The sequence below is a fragment of the Dromiciops gliroides genome, chromosome 2, assembly GCF_019393635.1.
Source record: "Dromiciops gliroides isolate mDroGli1 chromosome 2, mDroGli1.pri, whole genome shotgun sequence".
Taxonomy (NCBI): Eukaryota; Metazoa; Chordata; class Mammalia; order Microbiotheria; family Microbiotheriidae; genus Dromiciops; species Dromiciops gliroides.
In genome coordinates, this window is record NC_057862.1 from 384106841 (window position 1) to 384125499 (window position 18659).

General features: G+C 39.1%; 1 protein-coding gene across 1 annotated transcript in view; it reads right to left on the reverse strand.

Moving 5' to 3' along the window:
* Positions 1 to 13339, reverse strand: part of LOC122738937 (N-acetyllactosaminide alpha-1,3-galactosyltransferase-like) — a 38370-nt gene extending 25031 nt beyond the window's left edge. Inside the window, exon 1 of the mRNA XM_043980811.1 lies at positions 13314 to 13339. Coding sequence (XP_043836746.1) covers positions 13314 to 13339 — 26 coding nt within the window. The remainder of the gene's footprint in view (positions 1 to 13313) is intronic.
* Positions 13340 to 18659: the final 5320 nt, after the last annotated feature.

Here is an 18659-nt window from a genome sequence, read left to right on the forward strand (position 1 = left end):
GTGTACACTCAGAGAGTTATGTGGGTACTGAGAGATTAAATGCCTATAATGATACAGTTAGGTAGCACAGTGGGTAGAGCACCAAATCTGGAACCAGGAAGGCTAGAATTCAAAAAGAGCCTCAGACTCTTACTAGCTGTGTGACCCTGGGCAAGTCACTTAATGCTGTTTGCCTCAGTTTCCTCATCTGTGAAGGAAAGGAAGAAGGAAATGGCAAACTACTCCAGTATCTCTACCAAGAAAACCCCAAATGGGGTCACAAAGAGTCGTACACAACTGAAATGACAGAACAACAATGATACAGCTAGAAGTTGGACCTGCATTTCATTCTTCCTGACTGACCTTTTACCCACTATGCCACACTGCTTTTCTAGGAAAGTTAATTGGTAAAATAATGTTTCTCCACCTAATACCATTCCAACCTCATAGATGAGATCAGAGATACAACAAGCTGGACAGGAAAGCTAGACTTTCATACTGATTTTACAAATAAGTGGATACTATGACCTTACTTAGCCTTTCTGGACCCTCTTTTTCATCATTTGTAAAAACAAAGCTGTTGGAGTAGGTTCTCTTTGAGTTTCCTTCTAAGTTAGCACAAAGCCCATCAGCATCCTGTCTACAGTTCATTAATCCTTTTTTTCATCTCTTTTTAGAACAGTTTTTCTCAAACTGTGCCAGAAGGAACCATGGAACACCCCATGTTTTTTTAAATGAACCCAATGTTGTTTGTTAGTAATAATACTTTTAGAGGATTTTTATTACAGGAACCCTGCCAAAGTTTTGTTTAAACTGAAGGGTTCTCCTAAAAGAGATCAAAGAAAGGAAGAGGACCTTTACATACAAAAATATTTACAGCAGCTCTTTCTGTGGTGGAATTGGAAGCTGGGAGGAAGAACTATAAATTGGGTAATAGTTGAACACGTTATGGTATATGAGTATGGCAGAATACTATTATTTTGTAAGGAATGATTAAGGGGTGGGTTTCAGAAAAACCTGGAAAAACTTATATGAACTGATGCAAAGTGAAGTGAGCAAAACTAGGAAGCTGAAATAACAAAGAAAGATCATGTAGAGGGAGAAGAGAAGATTCAAAGACAGACCTTTGGAGGACAACCATGGTTAATGGGGCTTCACCTGGATGAAGATCTAGCAAAGGAGTATTCAAGAGAAGAGAATGATGAATAGTGTTAAAGACTACAGAGTAGTCTAGAAAGATGATGATTCAAAAAAGGCTATTATATTTGGCATTGTTGATGAATTGTGATCTTCACCCCCTGAACACTGCAGGAAAGAGTACAAAGGAAAGAAGGTGACTGTTTCAGTCTGGCAGTTTTTAAAGATGCAATCTGTTCCAACTACACAGCCAACCGAAGAAGCCTACTCCCTCCCGAAGAAAAGGGGAACATAGGATAGGAAGGGAAGCCCTCCCAAGAACAGAATGTACAAAGCATGCCCTATTTTTTGATCCTGCTCTGTGATTCAATCCATGTGGGGAATACTGAGAATTCAAATGCTCCAATAAGACAAATTAGCAACTCCTTATAACAATGTCTTAGAGAGTATCATGAGGCCCTGAGAGGTTCAGTGACTTCCTATGATCACTGACATGTAGGATTTCTCAAGATATTGGTTTATAAAAGATATTCCTTTTACCCAAGCTTCTTGATAATCTGGAAAACTTTACTTCTGGAGGGCATCAAGCGAACCCTTGTCTCTGATGGATCCTACTTTTCCTTTATGCAATCTATATAATCCACATGACTCCTGCTCTTAATCCTATGATATTGTGATTCTAACAGCAAAGAGTTGCTCCTCAGTACATGTGGCTCATGGCTGTCCTAGTCCTTCTTCCTTTTGGGAAGGTCTGTGGTCTTTAAGTCCAAGAGAAGCAGGGTGGTTCCTTCTCTTTTCCTACCTTCTTTTATGACTAACTTCTTTTTCTCTCTCTCTTGAAAAGGATCTCTTTCTGTGTTTCCACCTGATAACAGTCCTTAACAGCATGCAGTTCCCTGTATAGACTACAAGGAACATATACAGCCCTGTACATGAAGCTATGCATCTACGTACTTCTGTGTCTCCCATTGGCTGTGTGCTTGTATATATTTTCACTGCCTATACTTCTTTTTCTTATAGTTGCTCCGTGTCTAGTTTCACTGGCACAAATATTTATCCCCTGTATCCTCCTTTAAAAGCCAAGAACAAGGGCTAGCTAATTAACATCTGATCAATTCAATAATGCCCACTACTGCTGCCCAAACAAAAGCCATAGTGGTGGAACAATAAAAACCCAGGAAAAAGAAAATTCATACCTTGTCTAGATAGTTTGCATCTTGTTCAGGATACAGTCTTGGGGAAAGGGCTTACCTACCTTGTTTGGGTGCATTATTATCCCCATGTGATAAATATGGAAGCTAAGGCTCTAAAAAATAAAGTAGCTTATCTGAGGTCACCCACTCAATTAGTGGTGCAGATCTGAGCCCAGATCTCTTAACTGTGAGCAGCTAGGAGGCACAGTGGCTAGAGTACTAGGACTTGAATCAGGAAGGTTCATCCTCCTGAGTTCAAATCTGGCCTCAGACTCTAGCTGTGAGACCTTGGGCAAGTCACTTAACCCTGCCTCAGTTCCTCATCTATAAAAATGAGCTGGAGAAGGAAATGGCAAACCAGTATCTTTGCCAAGAAAACCCCAAATGGGATCATGAAGAGTCAGACATGACTAAAACAACTAAAAAACAATAGCAATAATGATAACAAAGTCTTTTTTTTTTTTTGGTGAGACAATTGGGGTTAAGCGACTTGCCCAGGGTGACACAGCTAGTAAGTGTCTGAGGCTGGATTTGAACTCAGGTCCTCCTGACTCCAGGGCCAGTGCTATATCCATTGCACCACCTAGCTGCCCTGATAACAAACTCTTAACTTTAGGTCTAGTACTTTTGACACTGTATCACACTGCTTCTGACAAGGAAGGAAGGAAGGAAGGAAGGAAGGAAGGAAGGAAGGAAGGAAGGAAGGAAGGAAGGAAGGAAGGAAGGAAGGAAGGAAGGAAGGAAGGAAGGAAGGAAGGAAGGAAGGAAGGAAGGAAGGAAGGAAGGAAGGAAGGAAGGAAGGAAGGAAGGAAGGAAGGAAGGAAGGAAGGAAGGAAGGAAGGAAGGAAGGAAGGAAGGAAGGAAGGAAGGAAGGAAGGAAGGAAGGAATTCCTCTGCTTTTGCTTGACTCTCAGCTCACAGATTCCATGTACAACTTTTAAGAAATATTCTCAAGCATGTTCACCAAATTAATCATATGGCAAAGGGTTGCAGACTGGGTCCAAGCTCCACCGTGATCTTTGGGTCCAAACATATATTTATCAGACTCTTCATCTATTGTAATGTCAATGGAGTAGGACCAGCAGTGGCAATCACCTTGTGGGGAAAGTGTCGGCTGAATTCAATGGAGGCCCTGAGCTTATTGAGTAAGATATTTAATGATTTGACTAGATGACTTTTAAAGGTCCCTTCCAGTTTTAAATCAATGATGGTCCAGATATTTTATTTACAAGAAATGCTACTGGAGCAAGATCAATCATTGTAAAGAAATTTAATCCAGAGGATGGTTCTTTGATACTTGATCAAGCAAAACACTTTTCCATCAGTAATTTGCTCTTGTTGATGTCTGAAGAAAAGTGCTTTTGTCTAGAACTCCTATAAGCATCAGATTCCCTGAGAAGACAGCCCTGATTGGCTTAGGTTTTTTTGAATATTAAGAGGAGATAGCATGCCTTTAGAGAAGTGACATCAGTGAGAGAGGCTTCGGAGATATTAAGAGCCTTCCTATTGTCCTAGTACTAAAACACAGTGGTAAGGTGAAATTCGGTAGAAAGACCAAGAGTGCTGTTATATAAGATCCTTGAGCAAGACCCATATCCGGTGACTCTCCTCAATCTGACATTGTTTTGTGTACCTCCTTAAGCTTTGCAAAGTACTTTAAATACATCATCCTGTTTTATTCTCAAAACAGTCCCTGAGGCATCTTAGTGCATATATTATTGCCCTCATTTTACAAGTGAGGAAATTGGGGCTTAGAATGTGGTGTCCATGGGACAGCTAGGTGGTGCCGTAGATAAAGCACCAGCACCTGGATTCAGGAGGACCTGAGTTCAAATTTGGTTTCAGACACTTGACACTCACTAGCTGTGTGACCCTGGGCAAGTCACTTAACCCTCATTGCCCCACAAAACAACAACAAAAGAATGTGTTGTCCTTGCCTAAAGAGCAGAGATGAGATTCAAACCTAGGTTGTATGGCTACAGAACTGGTCTTTCTGTTACCCTATGCTGATTCTTAAAAATAAACAAACAGGAAAAAAAGCCATTATGGAGTATAGAAATATAGGTTTTTAGTCCTGTTGGAGTGAAGGCCTTTAATATGACCTTGTTCTTGCATATCAACAACTGACTGTTACTTATACTACTGTAGAAGTCCAAAAATTACTTGTAGAAGGTCTGGCAGATATATTGCTTTTGGGGGGGGGGAGGTGGGCAGTGAGGGTTAAGTGACTTGCCCAGGGTCACACAGCTAGTTAAGTATCAAGTATCCGAGGCCAGATGCGAACTCAGATCTTCCTGAATCCAGGGCCGGTGCTTTATTCACTGCGCCACCTATCTGCCTTTGGCAGATATATTTCAGAAATTGTTTCTGCATACTAGGTATCTGAGCAGGAAAAAAAAGTGAAATTTGAATATTTAGTCTTCTTAGCTTCCAAGTCAATATTGTTGTCAGGCCCCACCTAGACTAGCACTAATACATTATAGTAATTAGGGAAACTCTACACAGAGAGAAAGGCTATCCTTAACTAGGGCACTAGAAGCAGGCTCCAATTGGGGAGGAGAGCAGGTCTAATCCAAAAAGCTTACCTGGGCCAGTTACCAGGGGGTTAGCAAAAGGCCAAGAACCCAGGGAATGCAGTACAATAGAGCATTCATGTTCAAGAGAGGGAAGAGGACTTCAACAATGGTTTACTACTGCCTTTGGTGAGAGGAAAACACAGTAGAAATTGAGTAGCCCCTAGAAGATGTGAAGGTCTTGTTTTGGTTTTGAAGCAGGCACATAATGCATTACTTGTATTTCATTTCAGGCAAGAGTACTGAGAAATGTATAGATGCAGAACCTGATGAAAGGACTGAGCCAGTGGGAGGTAGAGCAGCAGGCCTCTGTCAATCAACATGCAGATACATTAAGTGCAGTCAAGGGCAGAAAGCACAAGCTGTTTCTGGGAAAAGAGTTAAGATTTGGGCAGATTGAATCAGACCAAGTATCAATAACCTGAAACTTCATTTCAGTTTCTTAATCTCTAAAGGATTACAGAATATCTGATAAACACCTCAAACTCTTTTCTGGCTCACACCAGTCAGGCCATGCTTTCCTCACCCCTAATTTCACTCCTCACTCTTGGAACTTCACATCTTCACTAGCACCCTTGTCCTTGTCCCACCCTTTTCCAGATCTCTGTTTTGTATTGGGTTCCCTCCTTAGAATGAAACCTTCAACTCAAGTAGTATTTATTAAGGGGCAGCTAGGTGGCGCAGTGGATAGAGCATTGGCCCTGAATTCAGGAGTACCTGAGTTCAAATCTGGCCGCAGACACTTGACACTTACTAGCTGTGTGACCCTGGGCAAGTCACTTAACCCCCATTGCCCCGCAAAAAAAAAATAATAATAAAAAAGAAGTATTTATTAAGTATGTGCTAAGTGCTGGGAATGCAAATGTGAGCAGAAATAAAGGCAGTCCTTGTCCTCAAGGATTTACATTCCTAAAGGGAGAAGACAACATAGAAAATAGAGCTGAAAAGCTGGAGATGGTGGGGAGGGCAGTTAGTTGAAGTTACCTTGTGAAGGGACATGGTAGAAAAAATCCTTTGGAGATGAGTCAGCAGCGCAGCCTAGAAAGAAATGAAGAAGTGGTTGGCCTGGGCCTCCTCTGTAAAACAGATTGTCTTATTTGCTAGATTTGTTTCCCTAATCCTTAGCACAGTGTCTCACAGATAGTAAGCACTTCCTCATTGTGTTCTTTCTCCTCCATCCCCACACCCATGTATCTGTTGTTGTTTAGTTGATTAATCTTGTCTGACTCTTCTTATGCCTTTGGAGTTTTCTTGACAAAGATACTGGAGTGGTTTGTCATTTCCTTCTCCTGCTAATTTTACAGATGAGGAAGCTGATGCAAGCAGGGTTAGGTGACTTGTCCAGGGTCACACAATTTGTTAGCGTCTCAGGTCGGATTTGAACTCAGGTCTTTCTTCCTTAGATATGGTGCTCTATTCCCTGCACCACCTAGTTGCCCTATGTATCTATGCATCAATAGATCACTGTATGTATGTATGTTTATATATGTATCTACCTGACTGTCTCTCCAACTTGAATTTTGTATCTGTATGTAACCAGTGACTACCAGATAATGCTGAAATACCAATTGCCATCTACTCCAAAATGATTTCATTTGAATAACAGAACTATACAAAAATTGAGGAAGAAGTCCTAGCCATTAGCACAGGAGTAAAAAAGTCCCACATTTCCCTCTTCAGTCCAGATTTGTCGTCATCATGAAAAGGGCAGTTAGGTAACTCAGTGAATAGAGTGCCAAGACTGGAGTCAGGAAGGCCTGAGTTAAAAAAAAAAAAAAAAGGCTTAGACAATAGCTGTATGACCTTGGCAAGTCACTTAACCCTGTTTGCCTCAGCTTCCACATCTGTAAAATGAGCTGGAGAAGGAAATGGCAACCACTCCAGCATCTCTGACAAAAAAACACACCCAAATGGGATCACAGAGAATCAGACATAACTGAACAACAAAAGCCATCGTCAATTTCTCTTTTCTAGGGAGAAGGAGGCTGTGTAATGGACAGAACAATGGATTTGGAATTAGAGGACCAGGATTCAGATCTTTCCTCTGCTTCTTCTGGCCTGATGTCCTTGGGCAAAGTTGCCAAGGAGAAGGCTTGGTGGGAGGATAGAGGACACATGATTGCTGTCTTCAGACACTTGAAGGGCTCACATATGGAGAACTTAAGTTACAGAGGCCAATTTGAGCTTGATGTAAAGAAACTTCCTAACAATTAGAGTGGTCCCAAAGTGGGATGGGCTGCCTTTGGAGATAGTGGGTTTCTCTTTCCTGAATATCTACAATGGAAAACTGAATGCCTATTGGTCCAAGATATTGTAGGAGGAAATCTGTATACCAGAATGGGCTGAAGTATAGATAGCCTATGAAGCACCTTCTAACCGAGATTGTAATTCTGTGGGGTCACTTACCTTTTCTGGAGCTTAGCTTTCTTATTTATAAAACAAAAGTGGTAGACTTGTTGATCCCTGAAATCCCTTCCAGCTTTAAATCTTGGAATGCAACCAGAGTTGTAACTAGGGTTGCAGGACTGGGACTTTGTGCCAAGTAGCCAAATGAAGAAGACCAGTGGCAGCTTTAGTAATTCTCTTGCAGTGCAGAAGCAATAGAATTTAGCATCTAGTAGGCAAGAATAATTACTTAAACTGGGAAGAACAAATATAATAGGATGGCTCTTCTCTCACCCTATTGGTCTCCCCCCCTTCCCCAGGGTATACTTGAGTCCTTGTCTCCCCATGCACAGAACAATGTTTTTTCCGCCAGTTTCTCAACTGAAGGTACAACTTGTACTATTTGCCCCAGGATCAGTTTGTGGCTGTTGTACATAATGTAGAAATTCCTAATCATAGTTCTGTATGTAGCACAGTGGCTCATATCATCAAAGACATGCATGGCTGGAAAAGGAAGTAGTTTAGTCATTTAATGAGAGTGAAAGATAACAGAAATTCAGCCCAAGTACTACAGTGGTATTATTCACAAACTAGAAAAAGAACCAGAGGAAGGTCTCATTGCATGGATGCTCTGTGGAGAATTTATGAAAATGAATGGAACATAGTAAAAAAATATGAATATGAAGAATTTAGGAAAACTTGGAAGAAAATTGGTCAACAAAAATTTAAGTGCTTACAACGTGCCGAGTACTGTGCACTTTGTATCTGGGGACACCAAGAAAAGCAAAACCATGGTCCCTGCCCTCAAGGAGAACGAACATAATTCTACAGGGATGAGACAATTTAGCAATAACTAAGCATATATACCAGATTAAATGGAAGACCTATATGAACTGATGCACAACAAAGTGAGCAGAGCCAAGAGAACAATTAACACAATGACCTTATAATGTAAAGAAAACAATATTGAAAGGTATTAGAAATTTTATTTATAATTGTGCTTTTGGAGGACTGACAGTGATGAAAAGGCATTTGTTAGGTGCTTTCACTGCGGTAAGCACTGAGAATACAAAAGCGAGGCTACTCTTGCTCTTAAAGAGTTGTCACAATAAATATAGGTCATCTCTTTCATTAAAAATCCATTTCCGGGGCAGCTAGGTGGCGCAGTGGATAAAGCGCCGGCCCTGGACTCAGGAGTTCCTGAGTTCAAATCCGGCCTCAGACACTTGACACTTACTAGCTGTGTGACCTTGGGCAAGTCACTTAACCCCAATTGCCCTGCAAAAAACAAACAAAAAAAAAGTCCATTTCCCCTTCTCCTCTCCTCTCCCCCAAGAAGATTATACATAGTTTTTCTGGGTAAATTATTTTTGATTGTAGGTCTATATCTTTTGCCTTTTGAAATACCATATTCTAAACACCCTATGCCTTTATAATGACAGTGACCAAATCTCACATGATCCTGACTATGATTCCTCAGTACTTAAATTCTTTCTGGTTATTGTGGAATTTTTTTTTCTTTGACCTGGTAGCTTTGGACTTTGGCTACGTTGTTCCCAAGAGTTTTGATTTGGGGATTTCTTTCAGATTTTAGGTGGATTCTTTCTATTTTCACTTGGCCCTGTGGTTCTAATAGATCTCAGCTATTTTCTTTCATGGTTTCTTGAAATCTAATATCCAGGCTCTTTTGGAGGTTCTGGTGTTCCAGAAATAGTGATTTTAAAAATTATCTCCTCTTGACCTATTTTCCATTCAGTTGTTTTTGAAATGAGATACCTTTCATTTTCTTCATTTTCTCAGTCTTCTGACTTTTGTTTTAATATTTCTTATTGTCTTATACAGTCATTAACTTTAGGTGGATGCGTTCTCATTTTCACAGGGTCTGTTATTTGGGAAAGGTTTTATTCCTCTTATACTGAGCTATTAATTTTTCTTCTAAGAGTTTCCTCCAGATTTCTCATTTCTTTTCCAGTTCTTTCCTCTTGAGCTTTTATTTCATTTATAGTATCATTTAAAATCCTTCTTTTAAAAAAAAATCTCTTGCTCCATTTCCCCCAGTAATTCTATTTGACATTATAGCAAACTGTTTTCCTTTGAAGCTTTCCTTGTTAATGTTTCCAAGTTTTACTCCTTTCCTGGAGCTATGTCTTACACATCTTAGTTCCATAATTGCTCTTCATCATCAATATTTTTAAAAACTCATTCTTTTAAGCCTTATTTCCTCTATGGAGACTTTGCATAAGAGCCAGACTCTTTGAACTTTTAGAGGGAGTATTATACCTTTGTATGGTATTGATCTCTGTTATCTAGGCTTCAGTGACTACATTCGCCAGGTATTAAATGCTGTTACTTCAAGTGTTGCAGGGTGTGGCTCAGGTTAGGGAGCTGCAAACTTTTAGTTACCCTAGAAATGATTTGATCTAGGGTGTGTTTTAATTACTGCCCTGTGATTTGTTTTGCAGGCTCTGGACCCTGATTTGGGTCTGGGCAATATAATTGCAGTCTCACACTTACTTGTGGACTGTGTATTGTATCCTAGACAATACAACTGAAGTTTTGTACTCATTTGTAGGCTGAATCCACAGACCTGGTCTGGCATTAGAGCGACAGAGCCATTGACCTTGTCCACAAGCCCTGCCCTGATAATTTTTCCCTAAGATAAGTCTAAGAACCTATACTGGGGTCATAGAAACAAATCTATAGACAGGCTCACTCTTTTGGCATGTGTGAGCTGAATCCACCAATTAATCCACCAGTGGGGCAGTAACAGAGCTGCAGACCCAGCCCAGGCTTGTGCCCACTGATCCTTCTTTCAGGGGCAGAGTGACAAGGCTATAGAATGACTCCTGTTTACTTGCCTATAAGCTAGATTCACAATATTGAGGTGGAAACATTACCCATTTTGAGCTATCCTTGGATTCCTACTCACTACTGGCTCTAGTATTCTTCCTCGGTTTTTCTTGAATATGAGAGACCTAGGATAGACTACTTTTTGCTGTGCCAGTGCATTGAAATATATTAAAAAATACATATATCTGGAAGGGAGGCAGAAAGCTGGGAAACAATTTTTGAGGCCAGTGCTTCTGATAAAGGCCTCATCTCTAAAATATATAGGGAATTAAATCAAATTTATAAGAATCCAAGTCATTCCCCAATTGAGAAATGGTCAAAGGATATGAACAGGCAGTTTTCTGATGAAGAAACCAAAGCTATCTATTCCCATATGAAAAAATGCTCTAAATCTCTAATGATTAGAGAGATGCAAATTAAAACAACTCTGAGGTACCACCTGACACCTATCAGATTGGCTAAAATGACAAAAAAGGAAGATAATAAATGTTGGAGAGGCTGTTGGAACACTAATGCATTGTTGGTGGAGCTGTGAGCTGATCCAACCATTCTGGAGAGCAATTTGGAATTATGCCCAAAGGGCGATAAAGCTGTGCATACCCTTTGACCCAGCAATCCCACTTTTAGGTCTTTTTCCCAAAGAAATCATGGAAGGGGGAAAGGGACCCACATGTACAAAAATATTTATAGCTGCTCTTTACGTGGTAGCAAGGAATTGGAAGTTGAGGGGGTGCCCATCAATTGGGGAATGGCTGGACAAGTTGTGGTATATGAATACAATGGAATACTATTGTGCTGTAAGAAATGATGAGCAGGAAGAGTTCAGAGAAACCTGGAGGGTCTTGCGTGAGCTGATGATGAGTGAGATGAGCAAAACCAGAAGAACATTGTACACAGTATCATCAACATTGAGTGTTGACCTACTGTGATGGACTATATTCTTCTCACCAATGCAATGGTACAGAAGAGTTCCAGGGAACTCATGATAGAAGAGGATCTCCAAATCCAAGAAAAAAAAAGAAAGAAAGAACTGTGGAGTATAGATGCTGATTGAACTATATTATTTCTTTTATTTTGGGTGCTGTTGTTTTTTTTTTTCTATTTTGAGGTTTTGCATCACTGCTCTGATTCTTTCTCTTGTAACAGGATTAATGCAGAAATAGGATTAATGTTATTATGTGTATATATATGTGTGTGTATATATATATCTATATGTATATGTATAGAGATATATAGATATAACCTATATCAGATTACCTGCTGTCTAGGGGAGGGGGGAGGGAGGGGAGGGAGGGAGAAAAATCTGAAATTGTAAAGCATGTATAAACAAAAGTTGAAAACTATCTTTACATGTAACGGAAAAAATAAAATATCTCATAAAAAAATACATATATCAAATGTTTTATAAATTCAGAGTCATTTAACTTTGGTAACAATTTATAATCTTACTATTCTGTATTTTTTAAAAGGAAGAAAAATTTTACAGAAAATAATGTTCAGTAAAATATGAATTAGTTCAATCAGAACTATTGATGAAAATGGGATCATTTCAAAAGCTTCTGAGAAATCATACAATCTACAGATCTGCTCTGAGATAAAATATAGATTATACCTATCTGTCTGTGTCTGTCAAGCTATCCAACCATGTATCTGTCTATCTCTGTCCATCCATTCATCCATGCATGCATCCATGCATCCCTCTATCTATCTATCTATCATCTATCTTTCCTATTTTGGAGACTTAGTCCTCACTAAAGGAAATGCATTACAAACATAACCGAATGTTCATTACATAGGAGATAAGTAAAGCCACTATAAAATATAAGAGAGTGCTTAGCCTCTACTACAATCTCTATTTTTATGACAATAGTGACTTGTGATCCTCAGAGACAAAAGAAAAAAGCATGCTTAAGAAAATGCATACTAGGTGCCAAAATATCTAAATGACTTAAAATCTAAATTCCCATCTTAACAATCCATAGTGAAGAGCATCCTTCACTCTCTGAAGAAACTTTAGTATGACATCTTATCCCCATTATAATAACTTTCACTAAACCCTGTCAAATTCATCACATATTCTCTCTGTCTCTTTCCATCTCTGTCTCTCTAATGTAACAAATCTTGGGAGAAAAAGGGAAAAGTCTTTTCCTCATTGTATTTTTCTGGCTTTTTTTTGCCGTCCTACCTACTTTTTTTTCTGAACTCAAAGTCTAGTTCTAATGAGATAGCTTGGAGAAACTTCATCACAGAAAACCAGATTCTTTTAAAATTGACTCTCATTAGAAACTGAAAAAGATTAATTTTAAGTAGACATATATACAAAGGCGAGAAAAATGAACATTTTGGCTGACATTCACTTATCTATTCAAACCCCCAAACAGGTTTAATGCAAAATGAACTTTTTGTATCCCTGTCAATACATGCCAAGTCTTCACATTCTCTCTTCTGGAGTTGGGGATTGGGGAGGGGGGGGAGAAGGAGGGAGTGTGATAGGGAGGGACGTCAAACTTCTAGTTTCTTTGAACATTTCAATTTGGCCATGAGAAGGCTCCCTATTTTAAATAAACTTTTTAAAGAGGGGAATTAAATTTTTTCTCTAAGGTTTTTTTGCAAATGGTTTGCGTTTGCTGCTTGCAGTTTCTCCCTCTTCCTGCCTGCCTCTTCAGAACATACCTGCTCGTTCATGTGGGGAGAGGAGAGGATTTAGCATTCCTTGTTTCATTTCTGTGGTTTCATTTTAACTTTTATATTGCACTAAAATGTTTATATTGCATATATAACTTTTATTATAAATAAAATGTATACCATACATTCATAATATAACAAACTATAAAAAATAATGTATTATAAATACATAATGTATAACATTAACTTTTATCTACCTTTTCTATGCAATGAACTAAGTTATGAGGCATCTTAGGGCTTGTGGCTAGACATCTTAGTACTGGGCATCCTTTACTTCTGGCTTCTTCCCTTTCCCAGACCCAGTTATTATTATTTCAGTATCCTACAGCTGCCACTGATTGTGCTGGGTTCTTTTTGGAATGCTGAGTAAAGAGGTGACCATAGGGTTTTTGCTGTCAAATGCTAAGGAAGGATACAAAATCAATCATGGCCTCTCAGCAGACCCACTGGCTGACAATTTTACAGCTCTCCTGGTACCTTTGTTGCTGAATCCCATGAAGGGTACCCTTACCCCTTCCACATCTCAACTTTCCCCATCGTGGTTTTGATTTATTGTGGGTCAGCATAAGAAATTAAATGGGAATGAATTTAGAGTTTTATACATAAATATATACATAAAGTCCTGCAGATGACCCCAAAAAAGTTTAGAAACTCAGAAATGCATAAAATACATGTATATTATTGTAGAATAACAACAAATTTTATCTTCCAGTACCTTAATAATTCAGACTTCTTCTCTGGTACAAAAGGAAGGCCAAAAAATTTGACATGGATTTTCCAGATTGTAGGGGTGCCACACTCTCATAACCCCTGCAGTGTGAAAGGGATAAGTGTCCTTCTATGAAGTACTTTGCATGACATGAGGGAGAGTCTTGTTAAGTTTAAGAGGCTTCCTGCAGGGTTTTTTAAAAAAAATAAATTTGTAGTACTAATTCCCATCAGAGATGGCAGCATATTTGCTCTTTTCATGTTCCTAGTACAAATTCTTCATGAGTCACATACAAGGTGAAAACAACGATCATCTAATCAGATACGACAAGGATCTGGGCAAAATAAAAATCAAAATTATTAAAATTATTTAAGATAAGGATTTACTTTGGCCTATCTTCTTGCTGCGTCACCCTTGTTAACAATGACCTTCCCACTAAGTTCATCCTGTGACCTGAGAACAAAGTTGTGCTGGTAAATGTTTGACAACTGGTTCTCCTACCAAAAAAATGTGCTTCTGACAAACTTATAAGTTTACTTTGCCTTACTAACATTTTCTCCTTCACTTTTTTGTCTATACAATTGTCAAAGCAATAAATTGGGGCAGCTAGGTGGCACAGTGGATAAAGCACCAGCCCTGGATTCAGGAGGACCTGAGTTCAAATCTGGCCTCAGACACTTGACACTTTCTAGCTGTGTGACCCTGGGCAAGTCACTTAACCCTCATTGCCCCACAAAACAAAAACAAAAACAATAAATCAAGCCCTGACTTAAAAGATTTGCTAATTTCTGAGGTATAAATGATCACACTAAAAATTTAACACACCAGTTCTACTAGGAGATGGTTCTAGCATACCCTTATTTGAGATATTAACTAAGGATAGTATGAAGCCATCACGAAGAACAAAACATTTTCGCTCATCCAGTGATAGTGCTCCCTCCTGACCTAATTGTTTTTTTGTTTTTGTTTTTGTTTTTTTGGTGAGGCAATTAGGGTTAACTTACTTGCCCAGGGTCACACAGCTAGTAAGTGTCAAGTGTGTGAGTCCGGATTTGAACTCAAGTCCTCCTAAATCCAGAGCCAGTGCTCTATCCACTGTGCCACCTAGCTGCCCCTCCCTCCTGACTTATTTTTTTTTAAGATCTTTTTTTTTTTTTTAAACAGGGCAATGAGGGTTAAGTGACTTGCCCAGGGTCACACAGCTAGTGTCAAGTGTCTGAGGCTGGATTTGAACTCAGGTACTCCTGAATCCAAGGCCAGTGCTTTATCCACTGAGCCACCTAGATGCCCCTCCCTCCTGACTTATTAAGGGAGAGGGGGGAGACAGGGAGATGGAGAGAATGAGGGGGAAAGGGAGAGAAAGGTTCATACTTAAATAGGCTTTTGTTGCCAAAATTAATGTGTCATTTATTTAAAAACAAAAAAAAAACTTCTTAAAAAATGGAAATGAAAACTTCTAACCTTTTAAAAATCTAAATGAAGAGTTCCAGTGGATTTGGACCAATTTGTTAAAAACACAATCCCTTCTGATTTGTTTGCTAGAATAGAGGATTAGTAGTAAAAATTGAATTGTCAAATTCCAATAAAAACCTTTGTACAGTTGACATACGATATTTAAAAGGGAATGTTAAGATGTAGTAAGTGCAGTAAATAATTCACTTTCATTTGACTGCACTTATCCTAAGAAGATATCTTTTTCAGTGATGATAAGTACTAAAACCAAGTATCAAATTTCTTAGAACCAGAACTTTGTATTTTTGTATCACAAAGTAATAAGCGACTAGGTGATATAATGGATAGAGTGCCAGGAGTGGAGACAGGAAGACTCCTCTTCCTGAGTTCAAATTTGGCCTCAGACATTTACCAACTGTTGTGACCCTGGACAAGTCACTTGATTTTCATTGGTTCAGTTTCTTCATCTGTAAAATGACTTAGAGAAGGAACTAGAACATCACTCCAGTACTTTTGCCAAGAAGACCCCTAAAGGGATCACAAAGAATTGGTCGTGACTTAAAAAGACCTGAACAACAGAAAACAACAAGGTTTTCAAAAATCATGAAGCATTTTCAATCACAGTATTCTCACCAGAAGTATTAATGATAATATTAAGAGCAAAAAGAGTTTTGTACCATTGAGACGAAGTAGTTAGTCATTTATTTCATTGTCATCTCATCCTTTGTCATTAATACTTTTGTACATGAATTGATATACATATATCTATATCTATATCTATATCTATATCTATATCTATCTATCTATATCTATATCTATCTATCTATCTATCTATCTATACATATATAGTGGCACATGCTTGAAATGTTTTATTGATTGGGGATTCACAACCAAAAAGGTTTAGAGATCACTGGTACAGATTATGGCTATTTCCATTGTGAGTTAGCTCTCTTCATGCAGATATAGGAATATTAGAGATTTTAGCCCAAGGCATTGAGTAAAATATAAAGACTGGGATTCCAATCCTTAATCTGTTCATCCTACTTTTAGCCCACTAGTACCTTAAGATCCATGATCTTTTGGAAAGGGGAGAGGGACCCACATGTACAAAAATATTTATAGCTGCTCTTTACGTGGTAGCAAGGAATTGGAAGTTGAGGGGGTGCCCATCAATTGGGGAATGGCTGGACAAGTTGTGGTATATGAATACAATGGAATACTATTGTGCTATAAGAAATGATGAGCAGGAGGAGTTCAGAGAAACCTGGAGGGTCTTGCGTGAACTGATGATGAGTGAGATGAGCAGAACCAGAAGAACATTGTACACAGTATCATCAACATTGAGTGTTGATCTACTGTGATGGACTATATTCTTCTCACCAATGCAATGGTACAGAAGAGTTCCAGGGAACTCATGATAGAAGAGGATCTCCAAATCTAAGGGGAAAAAAAAGAACTGTGCAGTATAGATGCTGAATGAACCATACTATTTCTTTTGGTTTTGGTGCTGTTTTGAGGTTTTTCCTCATTACTCTGATTTTTCTCTTATAACGTGACTAATGCAGAAATAGGATTAATGTTATTATGTGTGTGTGTGTATATATATATATATATATATATATATATATATATATATATATATATATATATATATATAAAACCTATATCAGATTACCTGCTGTCTAGGGGAGGGGGGAGGGAGGGAGAAAAATCTGAAATTGGAAAGCTTGTATAAACAAAAGTTGAGAACTATCTTTACATGTAACGGGGAAAAAAAGACCCATGATCTTTGAATAGGGAAATTAATAACACATCAAAGAGACACATTAACCGCACAATCTCAAGACTATAAAATGGAAGGGCTAAGCTATGGGTTGCATTATTGCTGTCCTGCAATATCTGTAGATATCAGTGCTTATGTGGCTATGCTGACAGTTAACCTGCACAAGATGCCAAGTCCCTCTTCTGGAAGCACCTTAGGGAACCAGTAGGAACTTTGTTCTTTGCTTGTAGTAATCAACTAAGAACCAGTTGCCTATACTTCTATCCTTCACTAAACTTTGCTAAGATACTTAAGTTATATATTGGAATATCTTTTCATATCCCCAGGGTGGCTGTAGACAACTACCTAACCATTGACTTGGAAAGCATTTGTTATTGAATGTTGTGGATAGAGGACATTGATTCCCTTTTCAGCTTCTAGAAATTAATCACCTTTCTTTTATCTAATCCTAAAATAATAGACTTAAAGCTAGAAGGTACTTTACAGACCATCTGGTCTACCACCTCCTCATTTTTACATAAGGAACCTCAGGGTTCCACCCAATTCATACTTAGGTTGTGTTCCATGGAGGAAGAGCATCTATCTTGAGTTCAAGATATAGTGTGTGGTAGTAACATCTAATATTATAGCTCCCATTGGTGTGTTTCCCATTAACAATCAGCCAATATTGAGGGCAGCTAGGTGGTGCAGTGGATAAAGCACCAGCCCTGGATTCAGGAGTACCTGAGTTCACATCTGGCCTCAGACACTTGACACTTACTAGCTATGTGACCCTGGGCAAGTCACTTAACCCCCATTTCCCTGCAAAAACAAACAAACAAACAAAACAAAAAACAATCAGCCAATAAACACATGTAATAAAGGAGTGGAAGTGTGGGCCCCACTTGTGTAGTGAGACTCCATGTATTGTAAGGAGCCTGTCTTTGTGTGTGGCTCCAAGGGAGACAGAATAGCCATCTCTAACTTCCTTTCTCCACACCCTTCTCCAAGAGAGACTTTCATTCCTTTCAGTAGGTGAAGGAGGAGGTTGAGGCTAGAGGCCATTCTCTCCTCTTCTCAGAGAGGGGGTACTGGGCTAGAAGTATATCTCTCTTTTCCCTTAAATAGTTTTCATCTAAGGGATATGATGGGGTTCCATCCAAACTTTTAGTTTGGATGCTTTGATTGCTTTGACATTTGGAGGGAGAAGCTTAGATCCCAAGCTCTATATCCAACATGACCCCTTTTCCACCAATTCCATAATGAATAGACATAGTAGGGAGCAAAGAAACTCATTTAACCAAATCATAGCAAAACAGAAACCATAGAAGGTATACATAAGAGTATACCAGACAATGCAGAAGACAGAATGAAGGAGATCTCCCATTGGGAGGGAGGTAACAGCTCAATCAAGAGAAAGGGTCCTGGATTTCACCCAAGGGGAAATTCTGCAAAGTCCCTATAACAGCAAGCTGGGAATAGAGACATGGTAGAAACTGCCCACTCCTCTTCTACCTTCCCAATCTTTTCTTGGAGCAACCTGAAGTGGGGTTGGTCTCTTCTATTTTCTCTCTCAAAGATGGAAGCCAAGAGCACCCAAATGACAAATCTTAAAGGGATACTTGCTGAGAACTGAAGCTTCCTTCCAATAGTTCCACCTGCCTCTCATGCAGGATAGAGACTTTATCTCCACCAGAGTGTCTCATACCAGTGGACGGGGGTTATGTACAATTAGCTCAAAGCAAAGGCATTTACAAAGATGACATAGTAACAACAGTAACTATACCGCCTTCCCTGCTCCACCCTGCAATAAACCGGGGATGCACTTACACAAATACACACTGTCTATGGGAAGAGTGTCACAAACTTGGAGTACAGCAATAGGAGGCATATATATGGCCAAGGATCTCAGTTTTGGAAATGCAAGGCATTTA